Source organism: Microcebus murinus, chromosome 1 (genome assembly GCF_040939455.1).
Source record: "Microcebus murinus isolate Inina chromosome 1, M.murinus_Inina_mat1.0, whole genome shotgun sequence".
Taxonomy (NCBI): Eukaryota; Metazoa; Chordata; class Mammalia; order Primates; family Cheirogaleidae; genus Microcebus; species Microcebus murinus.
In genome coordinates, this window is record NC_134104.1 from 56,050,616 (window position 1) to 56,078,537 (window position 27,922).

General features: G+C 34.3%; 1 protein-coding gene across 4 annotated transcripts; it reads left to right on the plus strand.

Moving 5' to 3' along the window:
* SLC35A5 (solute carrier family 35 member A5) lies at nt 1-27,506 on the plus strand. 4 transcript variants are annotated; one of them, XM_012787481.3, is made up of 8 exons: nt 1-261; nt 585-635; nt 1,203-1,351; nt 5,989-6,087; nt 7,431-7,561; nt 10,091-10,158; nt 16,230-17,010; nt 18,378-27,506. In XM_012787481.3, the coding sequence occupies exons 2-8, from the start codon at nt 586-588 to the stop codon at nt 18,441-18,443; spliced, it is 1,344 nt and encodes a 447-aa protein (XP_012642935.1). In that variant the 5' UTR covers nt 1-261; nt 585; the 3' UTR covers nt 18,444-27,506. The 4 variants fall into 4 exon arrangements, with proteins under 4 accessions (XP_012642935.1, XP_012642929.2, XP_012642936.1 ...); XM_012787475.3 differs by having other exon boundaries at nt 1-635; XM_012787482.3 differs by lacking the exon at nt 585-635.
* Nucleotides 27,507-27,922: the final 416 nt, after the last annotated feature.

Sequence of the window (27,922 nt, forward strand, 5' to 3'; positions counted from 1 at the left end):
CTTCTCCCCTCCCTCCGGAAGCGTAACACAACACGCCTGCGCAATGGGGGCCGGGTCCGCTCTTTCCCTGTCAGGACGTTATCGTGCTTTTTGTTCTGCAAAAGGAGGCTTGGGGCTAGGGGGTTTTTCGCCTTTGTTTCCCACCCTAGCTTCTCTGCTTATGGACCCTAAAAGATACTGCTGCTACTACGGAACTATACAGTCCTTGTCTCAGCTCTAGGATGTACGTTCCGTCACTAGAAGCTCTTCTGAGGGACCGAGGTAACCGCGCCCCGCGGGCAGGGAATTGCGCGTGCGTACGAGGGGAGGGAGCGCCAGAAGAGATCGCTCCTGCGCATGTGTGACGAGAAGGGTTTCCCTGGCGGTGAAGGGAGACCTGGCCTCCTGTCGGGAAGATGTCTCATTGGTCTCCTGTACGTTTGCGCCCAATGGGCTGTCAGTATTGGCATTTCTCACGAGTTCCCCCAGAAACTCTGTGCCATCCCTACTGAGACACGGGGAGGCTTCGGGCAAGTTACTTCCCCAGCCTGGGTTGAGGTCCTTAGACTCATCTATTTCTTCCCCTGCCTCCCCATTACTTGCAGTATGAGAAGAGGCTTGTCGATTTCTGAGATCTCTTCTGTTTCTAACACTAGGTCAGTAAAACTTAACAGCAGTGTTCCAGATATTTCCATTTTGGTCATTTTTTTTTTTTTTGAGACAGAGTCTCGCTTGGTTGCCCAGGCTAGAGAGAGTGCCATGGCGTCAAAGGTCATTATTATTATATAATGAAATCTTTCCCAGCAAGCTGTTTTTCCTCCTCAGAGGTAAGAGATGGTACTGAGGAGAAAAATGTATTTCCGAAATTCTCTTCTACAGTGAAATTGCTAATAAGAAGAATAAAAATTAAAGAATTACTTTTCTGCAGATTTATTTTCTGCAGTCTCAAAGAGTCAGTTGTCTACTTGCTACTTTTGATTAGCATTTCTAATCTGGCCCTGGCCTTTTCTGTCTGTAGAGTATGCCCTTCTATCTGATTTTGAGTTTTTCATTTCTTTTCCCCATAGTTTTCGCCTGTACTCCCTCAGCTTTCTTGGTCCTGGTACAGTCATACCCAAGCATCTAACAGTTGTTTTCTGCTCGTTATTATCAATGGTATTGGCATTATGTTTAATCTTCAGGTCTGACAACAGGGTTACTCATGAAGTGTTCTTCTCTTTAAGGCAATTAAAAAGCAGTGGAATGGAAAGAAAGTGTTGTAGTCTTTCTATGTTATGCTCCTTGTCAACAATGTACACATTCCTGCTAGGTGCCATATTCATTGCTTTAAGCTCGAGTCGCATCTTACTGGTAAAATACTCTGCCAATGAAGGTAAGTCAAGTCTTGGATTGGGTATGGAGTACTTCCATCTAATCGCACATTACCTCTCTCATCTTTGGTTTCTTGGTATATAAAAGGGGGTAATAATACTTCATCAAGTACTTTGCTTCATGTGAGTGATAAGGCATGTTTAAATTTGATTCTTTAACATTTCATTTCTCAACAAGAAAATTTTTTATGCTGGTTGAAATTTGGGTCAGTCAAGTACTGAATCAAAACCCTATGGGCAGAACAACATATGATAACATCTAACTAGTGCTTCAATCAGCAGGTGTTTCTCAGCCTATAGCAAAATGTATAATTGCAGTTTATTTTGAAATAGGAGGATGTGTTTGTTTGGTTGCTTGGCATTTGTGAGGTACTATTATAATTATTGTATCACTGGTACACTGTCAACATTATTGTATTCAATGGTATTTATCAACAGTATAGATTGTAAGCTTTGATAAGTATGTATTCAAGAAATCTATTTTCTTAATGTAAGGATTTGAGCAAACACTAATTCCACAAAATTTTACTGAGTATTTCTTACTAGTTATTGAGGACATAAAATCATGACTTTTATTGGTCTCCTTGGGCAGTCAGATGTGTATGTCAATCTCTGCTTCTGTTAACATTTATCTTCCAGGTACTGGGCTAAGTATTAGAAGCATGGCTCAAAGTACATGAGACAGACCTTGCCCTCAAGAACTCGCAGTTTAATAAAGAGAGATACACATGTAAACACATCATGAAAATACATTATAATAAATACAGTAATAGAAATATGCCAAAGGTGCAGAGATAGTCTAGAGGAGAAAATGATATGTTCTGTCTGGGAAAGAATGATGTAAAACTCAAATAGATCAGGGAACTGTTACCTGATTATGTGACAGTTGATCTACAAGAAGGGAAGGTAGGCAAGGGTATTCAAAACAAACAGAGGCACAAAAAAAGGAATACAAGACATGTAATTCAGAATTTCTGAGCAAAAAGTTTAAGAATTTGGAGGAGGGAGGATTGCTTGGCTGAAGAGGGCAGTTAGAGTCAGGTTATTAAGGACTTAATATGCCATGTTAAGGAGCTAGGATCTTATTCTGTAGGCCTTAGAGTCTAGGGCAGGTGTCCTCAAACTATGGCCCGCAGGCTACATGCACGTGTTTTTGCCCATTTGTTTTTTTACTTCAAAATAAGATATGTGCAGTGTGGATAGGAATTTGTTCATAGTTTTTTTTAAACTATAGTCTGGCCCTCCGACAGTCTGAGGGACAGTGAACTGGCCCCTGTTTAAAAGGTTTGAGGACCCCTGGTCTAGGGAATAAGGAATACTTGAAGGATTATGAACAGGAGGGTGAAATGAGAGATTATTACGGTAGCTGGATAGTAGAGCAAACAATGGGAAGCAAGATAGCCAGTTAAGGGGTTATTGGAAATTCAAGCCACAGATGATGAAGAATAACTTAGGATTTTTGAAGTAGGAATAGAGAGGATAGATTCAAGAAATATTTAGAACATAGAAAAGACAAGATTTGAGTTAGTTGACATAGCTCATGCCTGTAATCCCAGCAACTCAAGAGGCTGAGGTAGGAGGATCACTTGAGGCCAAGAGTTCCTGACCAGCCTGAGCAACATAGCAAGAGATCCTGTTTCTAAAAAAACATGAGAAAAATTAGCCAGGCCTGCTGGCACACACATGTAGTCCATGCAGGAGACTGAGACAGGAGGATCGCTTGAGACCAAGAGTTTGAGGCTACAGTGAGCTATGATCATGCCACTGCACTCCAGCCTGGGCAACAGACCAGGATCTCATCTCTCAGAAGAAAAAAAAAAGAAAGAAAAGACAGGATGTGAGGATTAAAGGAGGTAATGTATTGAATAACTCAAAGGTTTCTGGTTTGAGTGCTGAGTGGATTGATGGCATTCTCAGCTGAGATGGTAACTATCAGGAAGAAGAGTAGGTTGGGAAGAGTTCAGAAAGATAATAGTTTTAGCTGTGTACCTTCCATGAGGCAAGAAGCTATGTCCTCACTGCCATTTCCTCAGTATCTGACACATCATTCACGTGAAGGAAATGACAATTAAATGAATAAATAGGAGGTGGTTAATCATATGGATATGTTTAATGGACAGTAAGTTAAAATGTTCCAGAGTATAGATTTGGGGACATTAATGTTAAATTGATATTTAGAAGCAGAAGGCTTATGCATAATGAGAGAATAAGAGACAGGGCCAAAGTCTGAGGAATGCCAACATTTAAGTGGCATGCCCACACTCAGAAGAACATTAAGAAGAAATCGTTAGAGAGATGAGAGAACTAAATGCACATGACTCCTAGAAATGAAGGAAACAGTTTGAAGACAGAATTGTAACATCATGATAAATATTAAAACATACCCTTTGGAACTGGCAATTAGAAGATGTTTGGTAATCTCAGAGAGTAGGTAGTTTCAGAAACCAGATTATTTAGGGATAAGACCTGAATGGAAAGCGAGTAAAGTGGAGACAATGAATGTTGATACTGTTTTAGGGAGAGGAAGAGAAGGTATGGTAGCTATAGGGAGTAGTATATTATATTTAGTTTTTTGGATGGGGGAGTTTTGAGCATGTTTGTATGCCAGGGACAAGAAGCCAGTAAGTACAAAGGAAGACAAAGGATATACACTGAAGCCAAAGGAAATACTTATTGGAGCTGAGTCCTGAGGAAGAAAGGAAGGTTTTAAAGGGGAGGGTGGGTAAATATTAGGGCCATGGCTGTTTCCTCTGGGAATGGAGGGAAACCAGTGAGGATGGATGGATGCAGTGTAGATAAGGTATGTTAGTGTGGGCAGGAGAGGAGTGGAGGGAGGTTACACAGCATGCTTTCACATGGTTTGGCATCCACCATGAGAGGAATATGAGAAAGAACCAATGAAAAACAAGAACAAGCTAAAGAACAATGACAAGAGTATGACGGTTGTAATCTGAAGCCCCTCGTTCTTGTGTGCACATGTTGGCTCAGGTGTGTATCATGATAGAGATCATGAGAAGTATCACTGGAGGATAAAAATATGATTTAAGTCTAGCTTTGAGCTCAGAAAAGGGAGGAGATGTTTTAACTAGGCTTTAAATAATGGAAAAGTAAATAGGCAAATATTTAAATTCAGGTGAACATTTATTGAGTGCCAGCTAAGTGCCAGGTGTATGAAGGTGACTAACATGGTTCCTTTCTTATAAGGAGCTTATATTCTAAGGATAAGACATATCCATAAAAAATAATTATAATACAGTGTGACAAGTGTTGCTATAGAAGTTTGTAAGGTAGTGCTACAGGAACAGAGATGAATAAAGAATTGATTCTAACCGGGCATGGTGGCTCATACCTGTAATCCTAGCACTCTGGGAGGCTGAGGCAAGAGGATTGCATGAGGTTAGAAGTTCAAGACCAGCCTGAACAAGAGTGAGACCTTGTCTCTATAGAGACCTTGTCTCTATAAAAAAATAGAAAAATTAGCCAGGTGGGGCAGCATATGCCTGTAATCCCAGCTACTTTCAAGGCTGAGGCAGGAGGATTGCTGGACCCCAGGAATTCAAGGTCCAGTAGTGTTCGAGTTTGCAGCAGTGAGCTATGATGGCACCACTGCACTCTAGCTGCAACAGAGTGAGACCCTGTCTCAAAAAAAAAAAAAAAAAAGAATTGATTCCGTTTAGGTTTAGAAGGTCAAGAGAAACCACGGAAGAAAGGGTGGTGTTCTGGATAAAAAGTAGAGTTGGCTTTTTTCCCCTATACTTGGCCAGTTTGGGTTTTAATATGACAAAGAGAAATAAGCAAATGTTTTGAAAAGGGAGGAAATAACATTCCTGAAAATAGTACCTAATAAACTTTATGTTTGTCTTTGGCAAAATTAGAAAGCAAGTTGTTTGTAAGCATTTAGAAAAGACAGAAGTAACAGATAAGACTAAGGTGTACCAACCAAAACTCATTTTCTGATTCTACTGACTCGTAAGTAGGATGTAGTTTCCCAAATCATCAGTGCGTCTGGATGTGTCAGAGTGTTTTCTCTCAGCCTCAGAGATAGCAGAGCCCTAGGCCAGTTGCTTCTTGCCTCAGGAGGTTTCCTACTTTTACCTTAATGTACCATTTATCCCAGAGCACCAAACAAATATTAATATTAATGTTAATATTAATGTGTACCATGATATGAAACAGATTAGAACACTCTGAGTTAAGGGAACATCATAGAGTGTACCTTGATTTTAGCAATGCAAACAAGTCACAAGAAGAATCATGAGCTGGGGAATAATTCAGCAGGTAAATTCATAACTATTTGATGAGTCAAACTTTTGATTAATGGTCAATTATAAGGCAGTCTCTAGTGTCATGCCCCAGAGCTTTCTTTGCCCTTGGCACTAGTCTCCTTAACATATTTATGAATTTTAGCAACTTAGAACAGGCATATTTGTCAAATTCAAGGGTAACCAAAAGCTGACTGGGATAGGGAGAGTTAGGGTGAATTGATTAAAAAATCCAGAAGACCAAAGCCAACTAGAAGAAATTTAATATAACCAGTATTAAATCTGGCTGTTAAGCTTAAAAATAATTATAAATTATCTGTATATAAACATATAGAGAACAAAATTTACAACTAAAAAACATTTCTGTTACATTTCAGAGAACAAGTATGATTATCTTCCAACTACTGTGAATGTGTGCTCAGAACTAGTGAAGCTCGTTTTCTGTGTGCTCGTGTCATTCTGTGTTATAAAGAAAGGTGAGTCTTGAAATAGTACTATATACTTGTTAAAAATCACAGAATTAAAAAATGTTAGAACTGGAAGGAACATTTTATATCATTTAGTCTGATCCATTCATTTTATTTATGAGAAGCTAAGATACAAGCATATGATTTATAGGTTGAGAAGCAGACTCAAAGAGAAAGTGTTATACAGAGCTAGGTAGGAAGGGGCAGAGCTGGGACACCAACCCATGTTTTCCAATGTCCAACCCATTACTCTACCTCATGCCTTGTTCCTGTGATGGTTTCATGCAACAAGTTAGTTTTTATTCCAATTCAGCATTTTCTAAATTACTGTGCTGTTGATTTGATATAGATCATATTTCAAAAACAGTTCCCATTTCCTACAGGGAAGGCAGCATGGTCAAAGAGATAAGACTATGTTTTGGGGCACATTATTTTAACTTCTATGAGCTCCAGTTTCCTCAACAATCAAATAGGGATAGTAATGAATTCTTCTACTGTAAAGTATCTAGCCTTTCGTGGAATGTATAGGTTCTTAATATATATTAATTCTCCTACCTTAGTTCTCCAATTATTGAGCCTTAGCTCTCTGTACCTCTTCCATCTGCCTTTTCATATGAGGTAAACATAGAATTTAGAGCATTAAAGTGCTTGCCTAGCACGATGTATTTTAATACTCAACGATTTCAATCTGTGCATTTTCTTGTTAGTGGAATAAATTTCTTAATCTCATAAAATTCATGCATTATTTACAGAGCTTAAATTTAAAACTGCCTTTGTTTTCTTTTTATTTTATATTCTCTCTGCTATAGTCCCTTCCTAAGTTTTTGGAAACCTGGTCATGAGATAATAATTCTCACCGGAATTAAGAAAAATTAGTGTTTTCTAGTTGCATAGAAGGGTAGTATATATATACTACCACTTAGTATCTCCTTTCCTGATCTGCCCTGGGAAGGAAAACCCCACTATGAAGGCTTGATATTTTTTTCTACATATTCTAAATTCTTGATCTCCCTGTTGATATTATGCTCTTAGAGCAGTAAGAGAAACTACATATGTATCCTGAGTTGCCTTACGTGATACTTCTATCTCAAGTTAACAATAATGAGGATATTCAATATTCCTAAGGGTGCTGCTGATTGTCAGTGATAAAATACAGCCATGGGTTAAAGAGAGACACTAATGAAATTCCACATTATCTTTGATTCCTTTAGGTTAATCACTTATGGAGGCACATTTACAAAGCCCCTTTTAAAGAATTGTATCAGTCTTATCAAATATAAGGCAATTTCTCTAAAAATATGGGCATTCTTGCCAAGATCGTTTATTTACTACTGTCTTTCTTTCTTTTTAAGATGATCAAAGTAGAAATTTGAAATGTGCTTCCTGGGAGGAATTTTGTAATTTCATGAAGTGGTCCATTCCTGCCTTTCTTTATTTCCTGGATAACTTGATTGTCTTCTATGTCCTATCATATCTTCAGCCTGTAAGTATATATGACAAACAAAATACCATTGAAAAAATACAGAGAAATGAATCCCAGAACTAATCTGTTTTTTTATTTTTATCACTTTCTTTGGCATTGTTAGTTTCTCATTACCCTCACTGGCCTTCTTGAGATTTTTCCAGAATCATCTGAACACTGAATTATTGATCTGGTTGCCAGATTCTCTCACTGGTAAAGATTACTGTATTAAACTGCACCAACTATGGAGGAATTGGTTCCTGGTCCAAGGAATCTGAAGCCACCCCTCTTTGTGTAACCTTAATCAGTCTGCCTGTTTTCTGAGCCATCGTATGGCCACCAATCTTTAATACTAATCTCAGTCTCAGAACTTCCAAGCAGGCATCCATGATTATACACTCAGTGCACCTTTATGTTTTACAGCTGTTTTAATATGTATTCTGTTTGTATGGGGTTTTGTTGTTGTTAGTCTCTTCATTTAACCAACAAATTCTTTGAGGGATTATGTCCTCCCAACTATAAATGCTATCTATACCTGATAATCCTAGGACTACTTCTTACCTCTGTCAGCATCCTTTGTTTCAATTTGGAAAGCCATTAGTAATCAGATTTGGAGTTTTGTCTTCTGTTTTTACCTATTACTCATTTTGGGTCACATGTATATTTCCCCCTAATATTTTATAAAATGAAAATTTCTATTGCCTGTGTTGCCAAAATGTGTTTTAAATTTCTTTAAAAAATAAATTCAGGCATGTGATTATAAATAGAATTTTTACTAGCACCAGTCCTGTATGTGAAGCCTCTTAAATACAATCAAATCAGATTGAGTGGGATGAAAAGAATGACATAATTTAGAACTATAGTAGAAAACAGGTGTTTGACTCTTTTCCACAATTAAGATGCCATGTAACTAGGCAAGCTCCAACTGCTCTAAGTTTCCGTTGTCTCATCTGTAAAATATGATAGTAATAAGATACCAGCCCAAAGGCAGAGATGTAGGCAAGTTGATCACCTGAAGTTCCTTTCAGCTCTGTGATCTGTGATGTTAGTAAGTGCCTAGTCCATTTAGAATGTGTCCTGTCTTACATTCTCATTTCCACTTTGTTTTTTAGATCTGAGAATTCCTATACCCACTGACATTATTATTCACATTCAATAAATAAATATGTTGTACTTTATTTGTATTCAATAGATTAGCTCTAAATATGTATCCTTTTCCTTTGTCTCCAGTACTAAAGCAAGATTACAACTTCCTTATTCTTCCAGCTTATTGCTTTACTCTTCCTTCCTGATTGTGTACAACCTCAGATCTTTCAAAATAAATCACATGGCATACTCTGTGTATTGCTGTGCCTGAGTCTCTTTAGGGAATTAAATAGAGATACGTGAAAGGTTTGGGGCAAAGAGCTCTGATGTTTTATTTATTCTGTACTGTCACATGGAGACAGTTTTCAGAATTCATCAAACCAGCCTGCTTGGTTAGGTGCTTTGCACTGCCATTAATGTGATTGATCGGGGCCACCGCTTCCCTATTCTTACCAGGCACTTGCCTCATCTTTTACTGTTCTAACTAGGGGTTCACAAGCATTTGTTTATAGGCAGGTATACTGAGAAAACTTTAAAACAGTGATTCCCATAAAAGTTCAATGGAAAAAAAAAATTTATATTTTTGGAATTGTTGCTAGTTTTTATTGGACTTACCTTATTTTTTTTTAATTTAGCTGTATATTAGCCATGTTTGCTGTTATTGGGTATATGTGACTGTAATCAAGTGGGGTTTAATCAAGTTAAAGTGATAACAACCAGGAAGGCAGTGTGAACTAAATTGTAAGATTTGTGTCAAAAATGATTAATATTGTCAGATCCAATTATGAGGAATAATGATGAAATTTCATACTTTCTGAGCAAAATGTTCAGATTAACAGTCTCATATGAAATATGACTGAATTCATAAAAATGAACTGTTATAAAATCTGGCATCTGGCTAACGCATTTCTAAGTATTTAGAACAACTCGAGTCAATCCAAAGGATTGTCAAATGTGAGTTTGATATTGACTCACTGGAGTTCAACCATGAAAATTGTTACAATTCCTAGAATAGTAAAGATGCTTAAAAATCTGTATATTAATTTTCTTGCCATACAAATGGGCTTAATAGTACCTATCTTCTATGCACCCATAAAAACAGTATTAGAAGTTTATAAAGCACTTGAGAGCTTTGACAAATGTGCTTCACAAACATGATAACTATCATTTCTAGACCTAAACCTTTAGAATTTATAAGTAGTTCCAGATCTGCATGTAAAGGTTATTTACATAGGCATTTGCTGAATTTAAACACATTTTCAAAGCCTGGACAATAATTTGATCATATCTGCATAAATTTAACAAGCAGTAAAAATGGAATTTAATCCTCTAGTGAAATAGCTGCCCTACAAATCCCTCTGGGTTTTGACCAGAATGCTTTTTTGTCAGGTAAACCTCAAGCTGGGAGATTTCTGAGGTCAGTACTTTGTTTTGATTGTAACTCTATCTTCTCTTTCTTTCTAGGCCATGGCTGTTATCTTCTCAAATTTTAGCATTATAACAACAGCTCTTCTATTCAGGATAGTGCTGAAGTAAGTAACTTGCTGTGAAAGCATATATCATACTTTAAAATGGCACAGCCTGGTTTTAGATGATATACCCAAAGCACTAACCCCTCAGAATTCCAAGAACCAGGATATTGTTCCTAAATGGCTTTGTATATTGGGCATGTTGTTTAACCCATCTGGAAAGCAGCTCAAGTGCTAGCCTGTCTAAATCCTCTGTGATCAGATGTATGAAATGTCTTGAGCATCTCAAAAATAAGATAATTGACTGGGTTATAATTAGTATTTTCAATTTTAGTGCCAGATTTTCAAAAAAGGACTCATGAGTTTTTTATATAAAATCTTTCTATACTAATAGAGAACCAAGAGGTTCCTAAGATTGTTAATACATTTGTAATTTGGAGTTTGAAAGTGATAAAGTGGCAAAGTCTTTATTAAACTACTTGAGTGTATGATTTAAGCTCTAACTGACAGGATTTGCATGATGAATCTAGTCAAAATTACAGTTAATAAGAATAATATGTTTTTAAACTTTAAAAAATGCCATCTATCAATTTTTACTATCTCCAGGAGGACCATTGAATAGTATAAACATTTTTAAATAACTAGACTCTGCTGCAAAGCAAAGACCAGAATGTCCTAAGGCAGGAGGATGATACAGGATCTGGGTACTTAACTCCAATTTAATTTGTTACTTAATGATGATGATAAAAAATAAAATTTATTTATTGTTATATTTGTTGTGGTTGTTTTTTTTTTTAATTTTACATTCTCTTTGATTTTTTGATTCTCAATGTGCTATGTGATAGTCTATTCTTTAATAATTTATGTGGCAAAAAGATGACTGGCTAGTACACAGGCACTCTAAATAATTTGTTGAAACCATGATTTACTTAATATATACATTATTTATATGAAATTCCTGAAACATTCCTTTTACCCTAAAGAAACATTGAATTTATTATTTAATGTGAGAGATGGAAAAAAATGAACATTACATTTAGTCCAATTTAAATGTTAGACTACACTGAAGTTTGCTTTGTGCATCATGTTCATTTTATTTGTGAATTGTGGAAATAATTCTTTTAACTAGCAAGTTAAAGAATGCTATTCCAAAAGCATTTGTAAGTCTTTGGAATCAGCATGAAACTCACTATGTAGCATTAAAAAGTTGGTTTTTAAGAAAATGTATGTAAACAATAATATTTTTATATTGATTCCTGGGATAAAATTGGAGATGCACTTCCATGAAGAAAAAAAGAAATTGGTTCCAACACATAATAAAAGATTCACTATTTAATAAGGTAGTTAAAGTCTTAAAAATATTGTTTTTAAAGTAAAAAATGTTTTTCCTGTGAAATGACAGTACATGAGTACACAGTATTATACCTATTATATAGTATACAATATTATGCCAAAATTATATCAGTTTAAAACTGAATTTATTAATATCAAAGAGAAGGTAAAAAAGTATGTATTGCCTGACTTGAAATTGGCTACTAGCTCTAGTTTTATCCTAAAGTAAATATCCTCTGCTAAATTTTTAAGCATTTGTATTAATTCATAGTATAACCAAATCAAATTTATTTATACTGTAAATTTTAAATGCTTGTTTTTAATACCACTAATTATAATTATATTTTGCTAATTTTAATAATAAACATTGGTAGGAACTAAAGCTTGAAAATTTTTATTCATACTTTACCTCTTTTTAGAACAGTAAAATTGATTCTTAGACATGTATTTGCTTTATTAACATGTGTCTGTTTTGAATCCTTGCAAGTATTTACTTTAAAAAACAATAAAACCATAACCCTTCCATTTTTATTATTTCCACAAGTGCTGCCTGAGTGGGTTTTAATTTAACTGATTCAGAAATCAGCACTGACACTTCTCTAAATAATGTGCTAATAATCTAATGCTGTCTTTTATGAGAATGCCTTTTAAGTATTATATTTTATTACATTTTTAACTCCTTTTTTCCAATCATGGTAGAAAACACATAATGTAACATTTACCATCTTAACCATTTTTAAGTATACAGTTTAGTAGTGTTATATTCATGTTGTTGTTGAACTTTTTCATCATGTAAATTTGAAACTCTAAGCCTATTAAATAACTCCTTTCCCTTCTCTCCTCAACCCCTTATAACCATCATACTGTAATGATTTCCATTTGTATGAATTTGACTACTTTAGATACCTCATATGAGTGGAATCATACAATTTGTCTTTTTGTGACTAGCTTATTTCACTTAGCATATTGTCCTCAAGGGTAATCTGTGTCATAAAATGTGACAAGATTTCCTTCCTTTTTAAAGCTGAGTAATATTTCATTAATATATATATATATATATTATTACATTTTAAAACCAATCTTGTACTAGTTTGTCTTTTTATTGTTGGTGTTGTATGCTGTTTGTTTGTTTGTCCCTATTTAATTTCCTCTTCGTGAACTATTTGAATATCTTTTTGCCCTTGGTGATGAAATTTTGGCCTAGAAGTAGCAGCATAAGAGTTCTATGTTCTTTGTTATAAATAACTAATTTTTCATTTAGAATATTAAAGCTGTTGTCTTAAACTTGATTCTAGTAGAGCCATTAAATACCTTTCTGATACAGGTAAAGAATACAAGGCTACAAAAGTAGGGAAAATAAGTCCAGTGACTAATGTAAGGATTACTTGGAAAAATCCAAAAGTGGGAAAAAGAAAAATATTACTGTCTAAATATCCTATTGTCTTTTCTAAAGAAATCCTCTGTCAATATATTTAATAGATTTGTCGTTTGAAGTTTAGCCATTGGTTCAGAGTGGAAACTGATGGAAGGAATTATGCCTCATAGCCTGCCTCACTGGTTTACTCCTAAGCCTTAGTAGTCTTGCTTGTTTGGGCTTTGGGAAATAATGTTAACCTGAACATTGAAGTTTTGGGGCAAAAGGTAACGAAGACCAACACTTATTTATACCTAAAGAATTTGTATAAATTTCTCTGGTCTTTTCAAAGAGAAGCTGTGGAAAAAAATCATTAAACACATTTTGAAACATACATGATAGATGTCCTGGAAGTTATGGTAAAGTTTAGTTACTGTCAAAACCAGCAGAAGAATAAAGAAAAGTACCACTCAGTAATATAAGCATGTCTCCAAAATCAATCATTCACTTGATAAATCTTTATGATCTCTCATTATAAATCTGCTTCTGGTCACTCTCTGCTACTAAGAAATGTGTTTTTTATAGTTTCTTGAGAAAACAATGTATTTCCACTTAATTATTTTCATGTTCTGCCATGGTTTACTACTGCAAATATGGTAGAACTATGATAGAAGTGCTCTTACCTAACTATTTGAACCTAATTGTTACTAGGAAAACTTGCAGTGGGAAATCATAATATATATGTATATATAATATCTAAACAGTTTACTTTAAGTTAAAATATATAATTTTATACATTCATCATTCTTTTGATGCTGAAATAAGACCTTTACTTTGGGTACGTATGGGACTTACTGATTGGAGTTCTTTGGCTTCTTTCCTATGTGACACTACAGTCACTGTACAGTCACTGTAGGGTAAAGGATTTCTTGTTTCGTTTACCCTAAAATGCATCAAGTTGTGAAAAAATTTTTAGGCTAGACCTCTTCTAGATTTCAGTTATTCATTCCTAATCTTTTACAATTAGCTCACCTACATGTAATTTAAAGGCAGCTTTTTATCTTCTGAGTGATTTGCCTTCAACTGTCTTCCCAGTATTCAACTTAGTTTTCATAAAAACAGCAATCCTTTTCTTTTACTCACAATTTATCATTTATGTAATTGTTTTATATATACAAAGACAACAGTGAGGTCACCTGGCAAAAATACACTTAGGAGCAGAGACTGTAAGCAAACAATTCACTTGGGAGCAGAAGCCCTCAGGAAGAGCAGTGGCCTGCTAGCCACAAGCATTCAGCTCTGAGCATCCATCACTGTGTTTCACTGGGTCAGTGGAGCAATCAGTGAAGTGAGCTTCTATTGTGTTGCATCAATTAAACTGAAGAATAGACTCTGCCTTGCAGAATCAGTCATCATTTGTAAAAGTACACATCATCAGCTGATGTTACAGAGTAATTTAAGCTTTATTTTCTTTGCTAAAAATCTACCATTTTTAATTTTTAGAGTAATCCTTAATAAATTTTGCCTTCCCAAGAACGTTACCTTGAAAGAGTAATTGTTTGCAGTAGGTGCTTTTTGGCTTGTTTAAAGGTTTATTTTCTTTGATTCTTTTTTCTCAATGTGAGTGGAAAATTTATAGCTGTTCAGAATTGGAAACTTCTAAAGGAACTGTAGATCATGTCATTGCTTCATTTGTGTGTGATTTACAATAATTGATTATATAATGATTTTAGTAAAATGGACACCCATTTTTCATCTCTATCTTTCATTTCTGTTCTATTTGCTTTCTACTACATAATGTGTACCAGCTGCACTTTCAAAAATTTAAGTGACTAGTTCACAGTTTCTTACCTCATGGCATAGGGCTATGCTAACCTCATCACTAAGTTCTAGATCTTAGTTGAAAGTTATTTGAAAATTGTGCTATACATGAGAAAATATGTGGTAGTGTGCACAAGTATGCTGCTATCTAGGTTGTCTGCATCCAGCAGTCTCAGAATATGAAGCTCTGTAGTAGCATTGGTGAAATCAGACACATCTTTCTATATATGCATCATGGGAGCTCAGAATACACTTAAGAGGTATGTTGATCCAGAAGGAAGACACACAAAACCATGTATCAGATCCCTTCCTTACTCTTTCATAAATATATGACCTTAGGGAAATCAGCCTTTCAGAACTCTTTCTTCCCTTAAAATAGAAAGGTCTGACCCACAGTAGGTGCTCAGTAAATGCTCCAGTGCTACCAAGAGTCTTACAACTTCTGGTTCTCATTGTTGCTTTATACTTTTGCTTTTCCATATGTTATTCTCTTTTCTTGGGTGTCCTTCTTCTTCACCTGAATGATGAACATCAAAATTTTGTCCCCTCTACTGACTACTCCAACCTAAGTCAGATATTCCTCTATGTCAGCATTGGGTATTCTTGTGGCCTTTGCATAGACTTTTCCCTCTGCCTGGATATGTCACTGATTAATTTTTCATGTGGCAAACTTCAATTTATTTTTTATCTGTTAGTGCAAATGTCATTTTCTCTTTGAAGCAATACCTAACTCATTCATTATACAAATCCAAGTATTTCTTCCTCAGTATATACCAGTTGTTCCATAAGTCACTTGTCACACAATATATTCACATCATTTAGTTTTAATAGCTGTCTCACTATTAGAGTGTAAATTCCTTAAGCATGGAGATCAAGTCTTCTTTTTCTCCCCAGGTTGCCTGGCACATAGTAGCTGCTTACTAAATATCTGTTAAACTGAATGAATCAGCAAAATGGAATAATAATAATACATGTCTTTTATATCTCATAAGTTTGTTGTTCAGCAAAATAAATAAAACTTTGTAAGCTGAAATACTACATAAAATAGCATCTTTTCCTTGCCTTATTAGCCAGTAGTTTGCTGTAAAAAGCCTTATTTTTAGGCCATGGATCCAGGAGCTAGCCTTCTCCTTAAATCTTCTTTGGGTTATGAACACCTTAGAAGATTTGACAAAGCTTTGAATGATCTCTTGCATAGGGTGAGATTCACCTATATAGAAGATTTCTGAAGCTCATCTACATACTTTCTGGTTTTGGAAAACTAGGCTGAGAATCTTTAATATAATTTACAGTAAAAGAAAAGTTACTGTGCCAAAGGTCTGAGATCAGCTCTAGAGGTAGAAAGGAGGTTTAATTAAACCTATAGGTTGAAAAGAAACCTACAAAGAGGAGAAATGACTGAATGGCCTTAAGGGACAGGAATTAAAAAGTGTATAAAAAACATTAAGTTTGAGAAGCAGAGGCACCAACAGGTTTCCTTTGAACATGAATTGTAGGAAATACTAGCAAAAACTGGGTACATTTATCCAACTAAGTACTCAAGTGTCTGTCTAGAATTTTCTGTAGAAATGCTTGATATGGGGGTGGGGGGAACAGTAGTAAAATCTTGTTTTTCATCTTTGAACAGGCGGCATCTAAACTGGATACAATGGGCTAGCCTCCTGATTCTATTTTTGTCTATTGTGTCCTTGACTGCTGGGACTAAAACTTCACAACATAACCTGGTAGGACATGGATTTCATCATGATGCCTTCTTCAGCCCATCCAATTCCTGCCTTCTTTTCAGAAATGAGTGTCCCAGAAAAGACAATTGTACGGCAAAGGAGTGGACTTTTCCTGAAGCTAAGTGGAACACCACAGCCAGGGTTTTCAGTCATATTCGCCTTGGCTTGGGCCATGTTCTTATTATAGTCCAGTGTTTTATTTCTTCAATGGCCAATATCTATAATGAAAAGATATTGAAAGAAGGGAACCAGCTCACTGAAAGCATCTTCATACAGAACAGCAAACTCTATTTCTTTGGCATTCTTTTTAATGGGCTGACCCTGGGCCTTCAGAGGAGTAACCGTGATCAGATTAAGAACTGTGGATTTTTTTATGGCCACAATGCATTTTCAGTAGCCCTTATTTTTATAACTGCATTCCAGGGCCTTTCAGTAGCTTTCATTCTGAAGTTCCTGGATAACATGTTCCATGTCTTGATGGCCCAGATCACCACTGTTATCATCACAACAGTGTCTGTCCTGGTCTTTGACTTCAGGCCCTCCCTGGAATTTTTCTTGGAAGCTCCATCAGTCCTCCTCTCTATATTTATTTATAATGCCAGCAAGCCTCAACGTCTGGAATATGCACCTAGGCAAGAAAGGATGAGAGATCTAAGTGGCATTCTTTGGGAGCGTTCCAGTGGGGTAAGTTTGTGAGGATACTGTTTTTTACTTGTTCCTCCCAAATTCAAAGCATAGTTATTAAAGGAAAAAAATATCAGTACTGATTTATCAAATAATATATTGGATTTCTGTGACTTTTAAAAACCAATCAACAAATATTCATCAGACTCCTAATGTTTGCAAGGGCTCCTGGTAAATGCTGTCAGGGATAGAGAAAAAGCATAAATCCCAGCATCAAGAACCTTATGCCTTAATTGTGTCATAGAATATTACAGAATTACCTAAAAGATGCCTCATAGGTTATCTTGTCCAGTCTCCCTAGTTTTACAAGCAAAGAAACAGACTAAATGGTTTGTAGGTAATAAGTACAAACCCATGAGGTCTGACTCCTAGCCCCTTGCTCTTTCTGCTCTACCATAGTTGGGAAAATAAGCTCATTCATGAAAGAAGATCTTTTACATTAGTAAGTCTTGTTAAATAGAAAGCCTATCTCCTCAGTCTTACCTGTAGTTATTCTTAAACCACAGTGTGCCAGAAGTGCAGGGTTTATTTCACTAAAAAGATAGTTTTCAAAAGGATCTCTGTAAGTAGGAGTAAAATATTTTCTAGAAGAGTGCTTATGCAGTTATTCTGAATATCTTCCAGTTGCTTATAGTTGTTTTGGAAGAGTCTATCAGTCATGTTATTAACAAATTAATTAATTAATGATCTTTTAGAAATTAAATTAAGGAGTTAAATATATGTTTAAATAAATGAAATAGACATCTAACTTTAGATTTACAATTTTTTCATGAACACACAAAATGTGAAGTATTTCACTATTTCACAATGGACATTTCACTGTTTGGGAAAGTTAATCTATTGTTTATTAAGAGTTCATGGCAGAGCTTCCCTAGGTGTAATACTTCTGGAGCAGTGATACAACAGTACTTAACATAAAAAAATTAGAAACTTGAGTCCCAAATGCCCTGATCTCCACAAGCATATACATTCAGAAAGTCTGTATTTTTTTCCAGTGGGCTGATAATGCTGTTTGTCCTAATTTTTAAGTAAATGAAAATCAATTTAGGTAACAAGGCCTAGATTGTAACTGTTTCTCCAACCTTTAATTGATTCCCCTCAAGACCAGCAGATGGTGCTCCTTACTATGCTCATGTTACTAACTTTAAAGTTCAAGTATTAAGTGCATTTCACTTTTTCATCTCAATATACTTCTAAAATTAACTTACAAGGACTTAAGTATTTATTTAATTTAATTTGACCAGATTATATCGACAGTGTAATGAAAGAAGACCTATGATTTGTTAGTAAGGTTTCCCCTTATAATCATTAAAAATGCTACATTTTTAGTTATGTTTTAATTACTGATTTCATGTGTTTCCTTTTAGGATGGAGAAGAACTGGAAAGACTTACCAAACCCAAGAGTGACGAGTCAGATGAAGATACTTTCTAGTTGGTACCCACATAGTTGGCAGCTCTCACAAACCTCATTTTCACATTTTCAGCATTTGTAATATTTATCTTTTCACTTTGATAAGTCAGGAATGTTTCTAAAACATAATACTCTGCATGTATCTAATCATTCCCTAAACAACTCCATCCAAGGCTTAGGGTATACCCAAAGAACTAAACAATTCTAAGAACTGATACAGGAAGATTAGTATAAAGACTACATTAATGGCTCAGGACTTGATAAATCAACAAGATAAATTTGTAGATTATTTTCTTTGCCCTCCAGATTTTCCAAAAACTTGTAATAATCATATTAGCTACACCTTATAAATATACAAATAGAGTTTACCAGATATTTGTAATTATGTAATTATAGTCTGCATGCCAAAGTCTTCCCTTTTTTTTTTTTTTTATTATAAATATCTAGAATTGTCCCTTGAACTTTGAGGCTGTAGAAATAGTCATTTTGCAAATTAAAAGCAGTGGGATTCTTTATAAAAATTTTTGTTTAAGGGCCTAAATATCTGGCTGTAGCATAGATTTAGGATAACATAATCTATGCTAAATGTTTTGCCAAAGAAGCAATTTTTAGAATTTTAATTTTTAGGAATTCATGGGAAATTTGATTTTTAGTAATTATCTTTTGTAATTATCTTGTACTAATAAGCTTCAAGTTAGGTGAAAGTTGGTTACCAGTCACCACAGCTACCAATTATATTTTAAATCACTTAAATAATCCATGGTGGGGTTTTTTTTCCTTCTCAGTTTGCATATCACAAAATCTTGACATTACTCTTGAATGACTACATTATGGAGAATTAATAAGAAGGCATTTTATTTTAGTATTAATTAAAGCCCGTGCCTATTATGTGTCTTTATGTGTCTATATCACATCTTGTTCCTAAAAGTTGAGACACTAGCTTCAGAATCATACCAGATTGTCCATAGGCTAATTCCTAAGAGATTTTAAAAGGATCACTTTGCAAACAAATGTTGACTTTTACTGAAATATGAATGGTATTACTCTAAAAGTAGGAAGATTAGTAATAAATAAAGCACTTTACAGTAGTACTGTTTCACACTTATAAGTATATAGTATTTTTCAAGGTATTTTTGCATGAAACTGATTGACTCTTAGGTATGGAAGTCAGGCAATAGATAATTAAAACACGAGAAAACAGAAGTGACTTGCCCAAGGTCATGTAGCTGGATAGTGATAGAAAAGTAGGCTTTAGCTGATAGGCCTGTATGTTTATAGACTACCATACTGTAAATGTGAGCTTTAAGTTATTGTTCTCACATAGTTTATACATTTCTTCTCTTCTTTCTCCTAATTTTCATGCAGATGAATATAAGATAATGCTGTTAACATAATACATTTGTGAAATACAGAAAAATGATTGGCGAGAGTTGGTGGAAATTTGTAATTAAAACAATTATTAAAATTACATTTCGTGTTGCCACTCTGTCATATGAGATGGGATGTAGAATACTTTTAATGTTTAAAAATAGAGTGAAGCAAAAACCCAAATAACTTTTAAAACTTTCTTTTTGAGTAGATCTTGACTTCTAAGAATAGCAGAACTGTTCACCTTATCACAGGCATTCCCATCAGTTATGTGAAACAGGAAGATTACATCTATTATGGCAATTCATTTTAAAGGAAAGGAAAATAAGGTATAGGAGGACCTCACTCTTAGGAAATATAGCATACAGAACATTTTTATCTTTACAAAACAGTTAAAAACTACAAAAATATTCTTACAAAGGTATCACCTACAGAATATATTAAATAATAGATTTCTGTAGTGAACAAAGATTGATTTTCTTATTTTTAATGACTTTACTGTCTTCTTCAGAAAGCTTTTTTTGCCCAAAGTAAATTTTACTTGTGTTAAATTACCACCTAATGGGAGAGAGAGAGAGCTGGACTTAAAATGTGAAATTCTAATGTAGTTGCATTGGAGTACTTCCTGGGCACCAGAGTTTTAAGAAAGAGGATAATCTGAAGTAGATAGGTATAGAAACCTTACCTTAGGTGCTCTTGCAATTAAGGAATTATATAACCTAGTGAAAAGAATAATTGTCATGTGGAAAAATAAGATGCTTTTCCTACTCTGGAGAACCAGTTACAATCAGAGTGATAGGATGATGGTTATTCTTTCGTCATAAAGAAGGCTCCCAGTGAATGATGCTTTTCAACAGTAGAAAAGGCCTTCATGAAGGATAGTGGAGAATAGTAGCACATTCTCTATCACTGTTTTTAGGGAGAGATTGTATCATCAGGATGTTTTAGAAGAGATTTCTTCATTGGTATAGAAGTTGGACTAAGTGATTTCTACGTTCCTATATTTAGATTCTCTTCTAGGCAGTTCTGATCTACAGCTCATGCACTGACTCTATTCACTATTTCTGCATAGTTTCTAAATAGACTTTGCTTGGACCACAAGTGTGTCCTGCAGTGAATGATCTGGTATAGCTATGTCATTTTTCTAGTTCAGGAATGCACCTAATCCTGAAGGAAAGCAGAAACATGGCTGTTTATTATAGAGGGAAAGGTGGCTTAAACCCAGGATCCCAGATCCTTGGCCAACTGCATTCTGCTTCCATAGGTTTTCAAAAACCACCTGCAGAAGTGACACTCAGGGAAGAATTACTGTATTTATAACTCTAAGTCTTTTTTTGCCTCTGAATCCCCACGTGAAAGTCCTGTTGCTTGTGAGCTGGACTGAAATTTGTGAAGTTGCAGGGAATCCTTTTGCTCTTCTGTATTAGCCCAACAGGCTTGATGAAATGCAGTCTGTACCCTTGATTCCTTCTTTACCCGTGCCCTCATTTTCCCCATCAACTTCTACCATTCCAGTGGGCAGAAGAGGTAGAGAAAGTCTAACTCAACAGAAAGAGAGTGATTTTCTCTCCCTAAAACCTAGAGCAGAATTTCTGAAATTTCTCTTTAAAGGAAAAAAATTTTCACAAATCTCAGCATGGACCTTTTCCCTACTTTACTGTTATGTAAATATATACAAATATAATATGAAGTATAGACTTCTTTGATTACACCTTTTATACAAAAAACAAAATAAATTTATAAATTAAAATACAAAGCTGTAAAAACTAAATTTTAAATTCAAACACGAATTTAATGGGAAATTGATGTTTTGCTCAGATAGAATCACAAGAGACCTCAGTAGCCCTGCAGCACTTCTGCCCTCATGTGCTGTTTTAGTTCAAGTACCACCATATGCCTGCCAAGATAGCTAAAACTTGCTGATATGCTAGTAATGCATTTAATCCTGCTGGGGATTTATCAACCCATGTTCCTATAATCCCATATGGATGTGGCATGGATCAAACTGCTAATTTCCATTAGCATTAATTTCCATTAGCATTGGAAAGATTTTTAAAATACCAGCTTTATGTGTTCCCTAAAGTTTTGAAATAACAGTAAAACTACCTACGCTTGGCATGTTTAGGGTGCCTTTTAGTCGTCCCCTCACAACATTTTCTGTCTTTGTTTTCTTGGTTCATTCTTGATCATTTATATTTTGCTTAAAAATCAGCCATGCCTCCAGATTTTCAAATTATTTGCATAGGAATTTATGAATCATTCTGATAATTTGAATTTCTTCTGTTGCTGTCGTTCTGTAGTTCTATTTTCTTTCCCGTTAATTTTATATCTGAATGGTTTTTCCTTTTTTTTTTTTTTTTTTGTTTTTTTTGTTTTTGAGACTGTCTCACTCTTGTTGCCCCAGCTAGAGTGCAGTGGCATCATCATCTCACTGCAACCTGAAACTCCTGGGCTCGAATGATGCTTCTGCCCCAGCCTCCTGAGTAGCTAGGACTACAAGCATGCGCCACTATGTCCCACTAATTTTTCTATTTTTTTGTAGAGATAGGGTCTTGCTTTTGCTCAAGCTACTTTCGAACTCCTGAGCTCAAGTGATCTTCCCACCTCGGCCTCCCAGAGTGCTAGGATTACAGGTGTGAGCCACCATGACCCACTACTGTTTTTCTGTATTTTTATTCCCCATTTTTTATGGTAAAATGCATATAGGATAAAATTTCCTATCTTAACCATTTGTAAGTGGTACAATTCAGTGGTTATTAAGCACATTAGCATTGTTGTGCAACTATCACCACCATCCATCTCCAGAACTCTTCATCTTACAAAACAAACTCTGTACCCATTAAACAGTAACTCCCCAATCCTCCCTCTCCCCCGCCTGTGGCAACCACCATTTTACTTCCTGTCTCTATGATTTTTACTATTCTAAGTACCTGATATAAATGGAATCATACAGTATTTGTCTTTTTGTGATTGGCTTATTTCACTGTCTTCAAGGTTCATCTGTGTTGTAATGTAGAAATTTTTTTAATTTTCACTAATTCCAAACTATTTTTTTCTTTTGTTTCCTGTGCCTTGGTGTCATATCCAAGAAATCATTGCCAAATCTAATGTCATTAAAATTTTGCCTTATATTTTCTTTTGAGTTTTATAGTTTTAGATCTTACCTTTAGGTCTTGGATGTATTTTCAAATGAATTTTTGTGCATGGTGTTAGGTAAGGGTCCAACTTCATTCTTTTCCATGTGGATGTCCAGTTTTCTCAGCACCATTTGTTGAAAAGACTGTTAGTAACCCATTGAATGGTCTTGACACCCTTGTCAAAAATCATTTGACTATGTAAGTCAGGGTTTATTTCTAGACTTTTGATTCTATTCCCTTAGTCTAAATGTCTATCTTTATGTAAGTACTGCACTATTTTGATTATGGTCACTTTGTAGTAAACTTTGAAATCTAGAAGTATTAAGTCCTCAGCTTTGTTCTTTGTCAGAATTGTTTTGGCTATTCAGAGTCCCTTGAGATTCCATGTGAATGTTAGGATGGATTTTTCTAATTTTGTAAAAAACATCGTTGAGACTTTGATAGGGATTACATGAAATCTGTAGATCATTTGGGTAGCATTGACCTCTTAATAAGGTTAAGTATTCTAATTCATGTACATGGGATATCTTTCCATTTATTTATATCTTTAATTTCTTTCAGAAATGTTTTATAGTTTTCATTGTACAAGAATGAAAGAGTTTTACCTCAGTTAATTCTTAAGTATTTTATTCTTTTTGCTGTTTTGTAAATTAAAAATTGTTTTCTTTGTTTTTTGGATTGTTCATTGTTAATAGAATGTATTGAAATGCAACTGAATTTTGTGTGTTGACTTTGTATCCTACTACTTTGCTGAAGTAATTTATTAGTTCTAATGGGTTTTGTGTAATCTTTAGTGTTTTCTAAATATAAGATCATATCATCTGCAAACAGAGGTAATTTTACTTCTTTCTTTTCAATTTGGATGCTTTTTTTTTCTTTTTCTTGACTGATTGCTCTAGCTAGGACTTCCATTACTGTTTTGAATTGAAATGGCGAAAGTGGGCATCCTTGCCTTCTTCTTGATCTCAGAGAAAAAGCTTTCAGTCTTTCACCATTGAATATGAAGTTTTTCTGTGGGTTTTTCATATATGGATTTTATCATATTGAGGTAGTTTTTGTCTACCTTTTTGAGTGTTTTTATCATGAAAGGGTGGTAAATGCTTTTTCTGTATGAATTGAGATGATCATGTGATTCTATAAATGTGACATATTGCATTGATTGATCAATTTTTGTATAGTGAATGATCCCTTGTATTCCAGTAACACATCCCACTTGGACAAAGAGTATAATCTTTTAATATGCTACTGAACTCAGTTTGCTAGTATTTTGTTAACGACTTTGTGTGTGTGTTTGCAATTACTCTAATAGAAGTAAATGTTTGGGGGCATAGGCATGGTATGTCTTCTAAGATTCTATTTTGTTCTAGCAGGATCTCTAATTTATACCAGTTACTTCATTCTTTCTTTCATCACAAGTCTCCAGAGGATGCTATCTTTGTCCAGATCTCATTCTTCTACCCAGCAATTCTACCTTCCCAGGTTGGCACCTTTGATCCTCTGTACCATGAAGCCCCTTCCTTTCAATGCCCATGAAGCCAGTGCTCTGATCAACCAGGTCTCAAGCATGTTCTGAGTTTATCTACACTCTCTTTCAGTAGATGTTGAGGATTTTTATGTCAATGTTCATATAATATAGTGATCTGTTGTTTTCTTTTCTTATGGTGTCTTTGTCTGACTTTGATATCAGGGTCATGCTGGCCTCATAGAATTAGTTACAGAGTGTACCCACCCCCCTTCAATTTTTGGAAAAGTTTGAGAAGAATTGGTATTCGTTCTTCAAATGTTTGTAGAACTTACCAGTGAAGACATGCCAGTCCAGGGCTTTTCTTTGTTGGGAGGTTTTTGATTACTGATTCAATCTCCTTACTAGTTTTAATTCTACTCAGATTTTCTATTTATTTGTGACTTAGTTTTGGTAGGTTTTGTGTTTCTAGGTATTTGTCCATTTCATCTAGGTTATCCAATTTGTTGGTGTACAATTACTCATAGTACTCTCTTATAATTTTAAATTCTGTAGAATCAGTAATAATGGCCTCACTTTCATTTGTGATTTTAGTAATTTGAGGCTTCTCTCTTTTTTTTCTTAGTCCATCTACTTAAAAGTTTGTCAATTTTGTTGATCTTTCAAAGAATCAACTTTTGATTTTGTTGTTTTTCTATATTTGTCTATTATCTATTTCATTTATCTCTGTTCAACTCTTTACTATTTCCTTCTTTCTGCCAGTATTGGTTTATTTTGTTCTTCTTTTTCTAATTCCTTAAGTTGTAAAGTTAGGTTGTTGATTTCAAATCTCTCTTGTTTTTGAATATGTCTATAGATATAAAATTTCTCCTTATCACTGCTTTCACTGTATCCCATAAGTTTGGTATATATTTTCATTTTCATTTGTTTCTAAATATTTTCTAATTTCCCTTGTTATTTCTTCTTTGATCCATTAGTTGTTTAAGAGTATATTGTTTAATTTCCACAAATTTGTGAATTATCCAGTTTTCCTTTTATTCTTATTTCCAACTTCATCCTATTATGGCAGAGAAGATACTTCGTATGATATCTGGTTTTTTTGTTTTGTTTTTTTTTTTAATCTTTGAGAAGTAAATTGTGGTCTACATATGGTTTATTCTGGAAAATATCCTATGTGCATTTCAGAGGAATGTGTATTCTGTTGTTGTTATGTAGAGTGTTCTATATATATATCTGTTAAATCTAGTTAATTTATTCTACTGTTCAAGCCCTCTATTTCTTTACTTATCTTCTGTCTAGTTGTTCTATACATTTTTGAGTATGGGGTGTTAAGTCTCTGTTATTGTAGATCTTTCTATTTCTCCCTTTGATTCTGTCCATTTTTGCTTGATATATTTTGATGGTCAGTTACTAGGTACATAAATGTTTATAATTATAATATCTTCTTGCCATACTGAACAATTTGTTAATATTTATATATAATGTCCTTCTTTGCCTCTCCTAACTTTTTTGATTTAAAGTCTATATTTCCTGATATTAGTATAGTATAGCCATCCCTGCTCTCTTTTGATTATTATTTGTATGGAATATCCTTTCCATTCTTTCAGCCTATTTATGTCTTTGGAACTAAAGTGAGTCTCACACAAGAATGCATATACTTTGACCATGGTTTTTTAAAATATATTCTGCCTATGTTGGTTGATCAGAGAGTTTAATCCACTAACATTTAAAGTAATTACTGGTAAGGACAGACTTTTGTGATTTTACTATCTTTTTCTATATGTCTCAAAGCTTTTTCCCCCTAATTTCCTACAATACTGTCAATAATCTCCAGAGTTCCAAAATACTTATATCAGACAGATTCTGCCAGTATAGTATTGTTGTCTAGGAGGGGAGTCAGATTTCTGGAGCTTCCTACTCTGTCATCTTCCCAGAATCTTCTCATTTAATTAATTTTTACTTTAATAAAGTTTATTTTACATTCTGTTTTGGTAGGGTTTATGTTCTTTTTTGTCATATCTAGTCAAAATACACTTATTTTCTTTCTAGTTTATTAATGAATATGTTTATAGCTAGTAGGAACATTTTTTTGACATATGTGTACCTTAGGCCAATCCCAAAGACTTTGTTTTTTTTAATATATATTTTAATTTTTTTATTTTTTATTATTATGGGTACATAATAGTTATAAAAGACTTTGAAATATAGTATTATCATTTTCTAACCTATTTTGAGTCAAGGGTAGTATGATTGAGGTTTTCATACTTTTGTTAATTCCTAGTTTTCATACATTTGGTTAGAAAATGGAATCTGTACTCTTTCTGTTTTTTGAAATTTATGGATATTTCCTATATGACAATTTTTATGCATGTTTCGTGAGCATTTAAACAGAAGGTATGTTCTCTATTTTCTTAGCACAAAATTTATTACAGGGTTTTTGTCACCCTCTCCTTATATTTCACTTCTGATAATATTTTGTATTATTCATTCTTGTGTTTCATGGTACAGAAAGCCTTATGCCAGTTTTATTTTAACTGATTTATATGTGCCCTTAATCATTAAAGAGTTACTACTTTTTCTTATTTAATGTTGTTTAATATTAAATTTTACTTGTCTAATATTGTTATGAATAATGTTTGTATATTTTACAATATTTGATACAAATATGTGACAATAATATTATTAATGTTAATATGTTAATGTTGATGATATTGATGCCATCAATATTAATGTTATATTAAGTATTGTTATTTTCATATTTAATTAAATTATTAGGTGTAGTTCGGCCTGTTCTTTAGTATCTAGTAAGTTTTTTGAGAAAGTTTTTTGAGAAAGTCTGGGTTTGATATTTTGAACCAGTCTAAAAACTTTTTATAGAATTTGAAATGTATTCTACTTATACTTCTAGTCTGTTTTATTACCATTGATTACCTTTACATTTAAAAGCAAACTTAGAACTTTATTTATAATTTTACCAACTTCAAAAATTAAAAAGTAGTAATTGACTCCTTTTACTAAAAGATGAGGAGCTTAGGATATATTTCCTCCCAACTCCTAGTTTTTCTTAATAAGCTCTGGGAATCTTATCCAGGTCTAATAAAAACTGTATTGCATCTACCTGAAGACTCATATTTTTTGTGTGTTACCACCTCTGAAATTGGGATGTTTTAAACAATGGCATATTAAAATAGCTGCAGCCTCATGGTAGTAGTGATGAAGTTGTCTTGCCTATGTGACCAGGTATTTGGCATGATTGGATAAATACAATTTCTTGACATTTTAGTGAACAAAGCACTTAAGGATCGTTTGAGGAAAGAATATGAGTCCTGCATGTTGTCTGAAAATCTTCCACTGATACCTCCTGGTAAGATCAAGAACATGTCAGTCTCAAATTTTACAGAATAGGTATTATTAATAGCTCAGAAGAAAATCCTGTAGACAGCAGAGATACTCCCTTAAGAAATTATGTATCATCATCATTTCTCTCAGTGGTGCAGAGAACTGTTCTGTGTGGAAATCCTCAAACAGCTCCA

What these genes read in the sequence shown, in the direction of transcription:
- SLC35A5 (XM_012787475.3), top strand. Translation starts at nt 337, where the DNA reads ATGTGTGACGAGAAGGGTTTCCCTGGCGGTGAAGGGAGACCTGGCCTC. An exon ending in CTATTCAGGATAGTGCTGAA is followed by an intron (nt 10,159 to 16,229) that starts GTAAGTAACTTG and finishes ATCTTTGAACAG; the next exon opens with GCGGCATCTAAACTGGATAC. An exon ending in TTTGGGAGCGTTCCAGTGGG is followed by an intron (nt 17,011 to 18,377) that starts GTAAGTTTGTGA and finishes GTTTCCTTTTAG; the next exon opens with GATGGAGAAGAACTGGAAAG.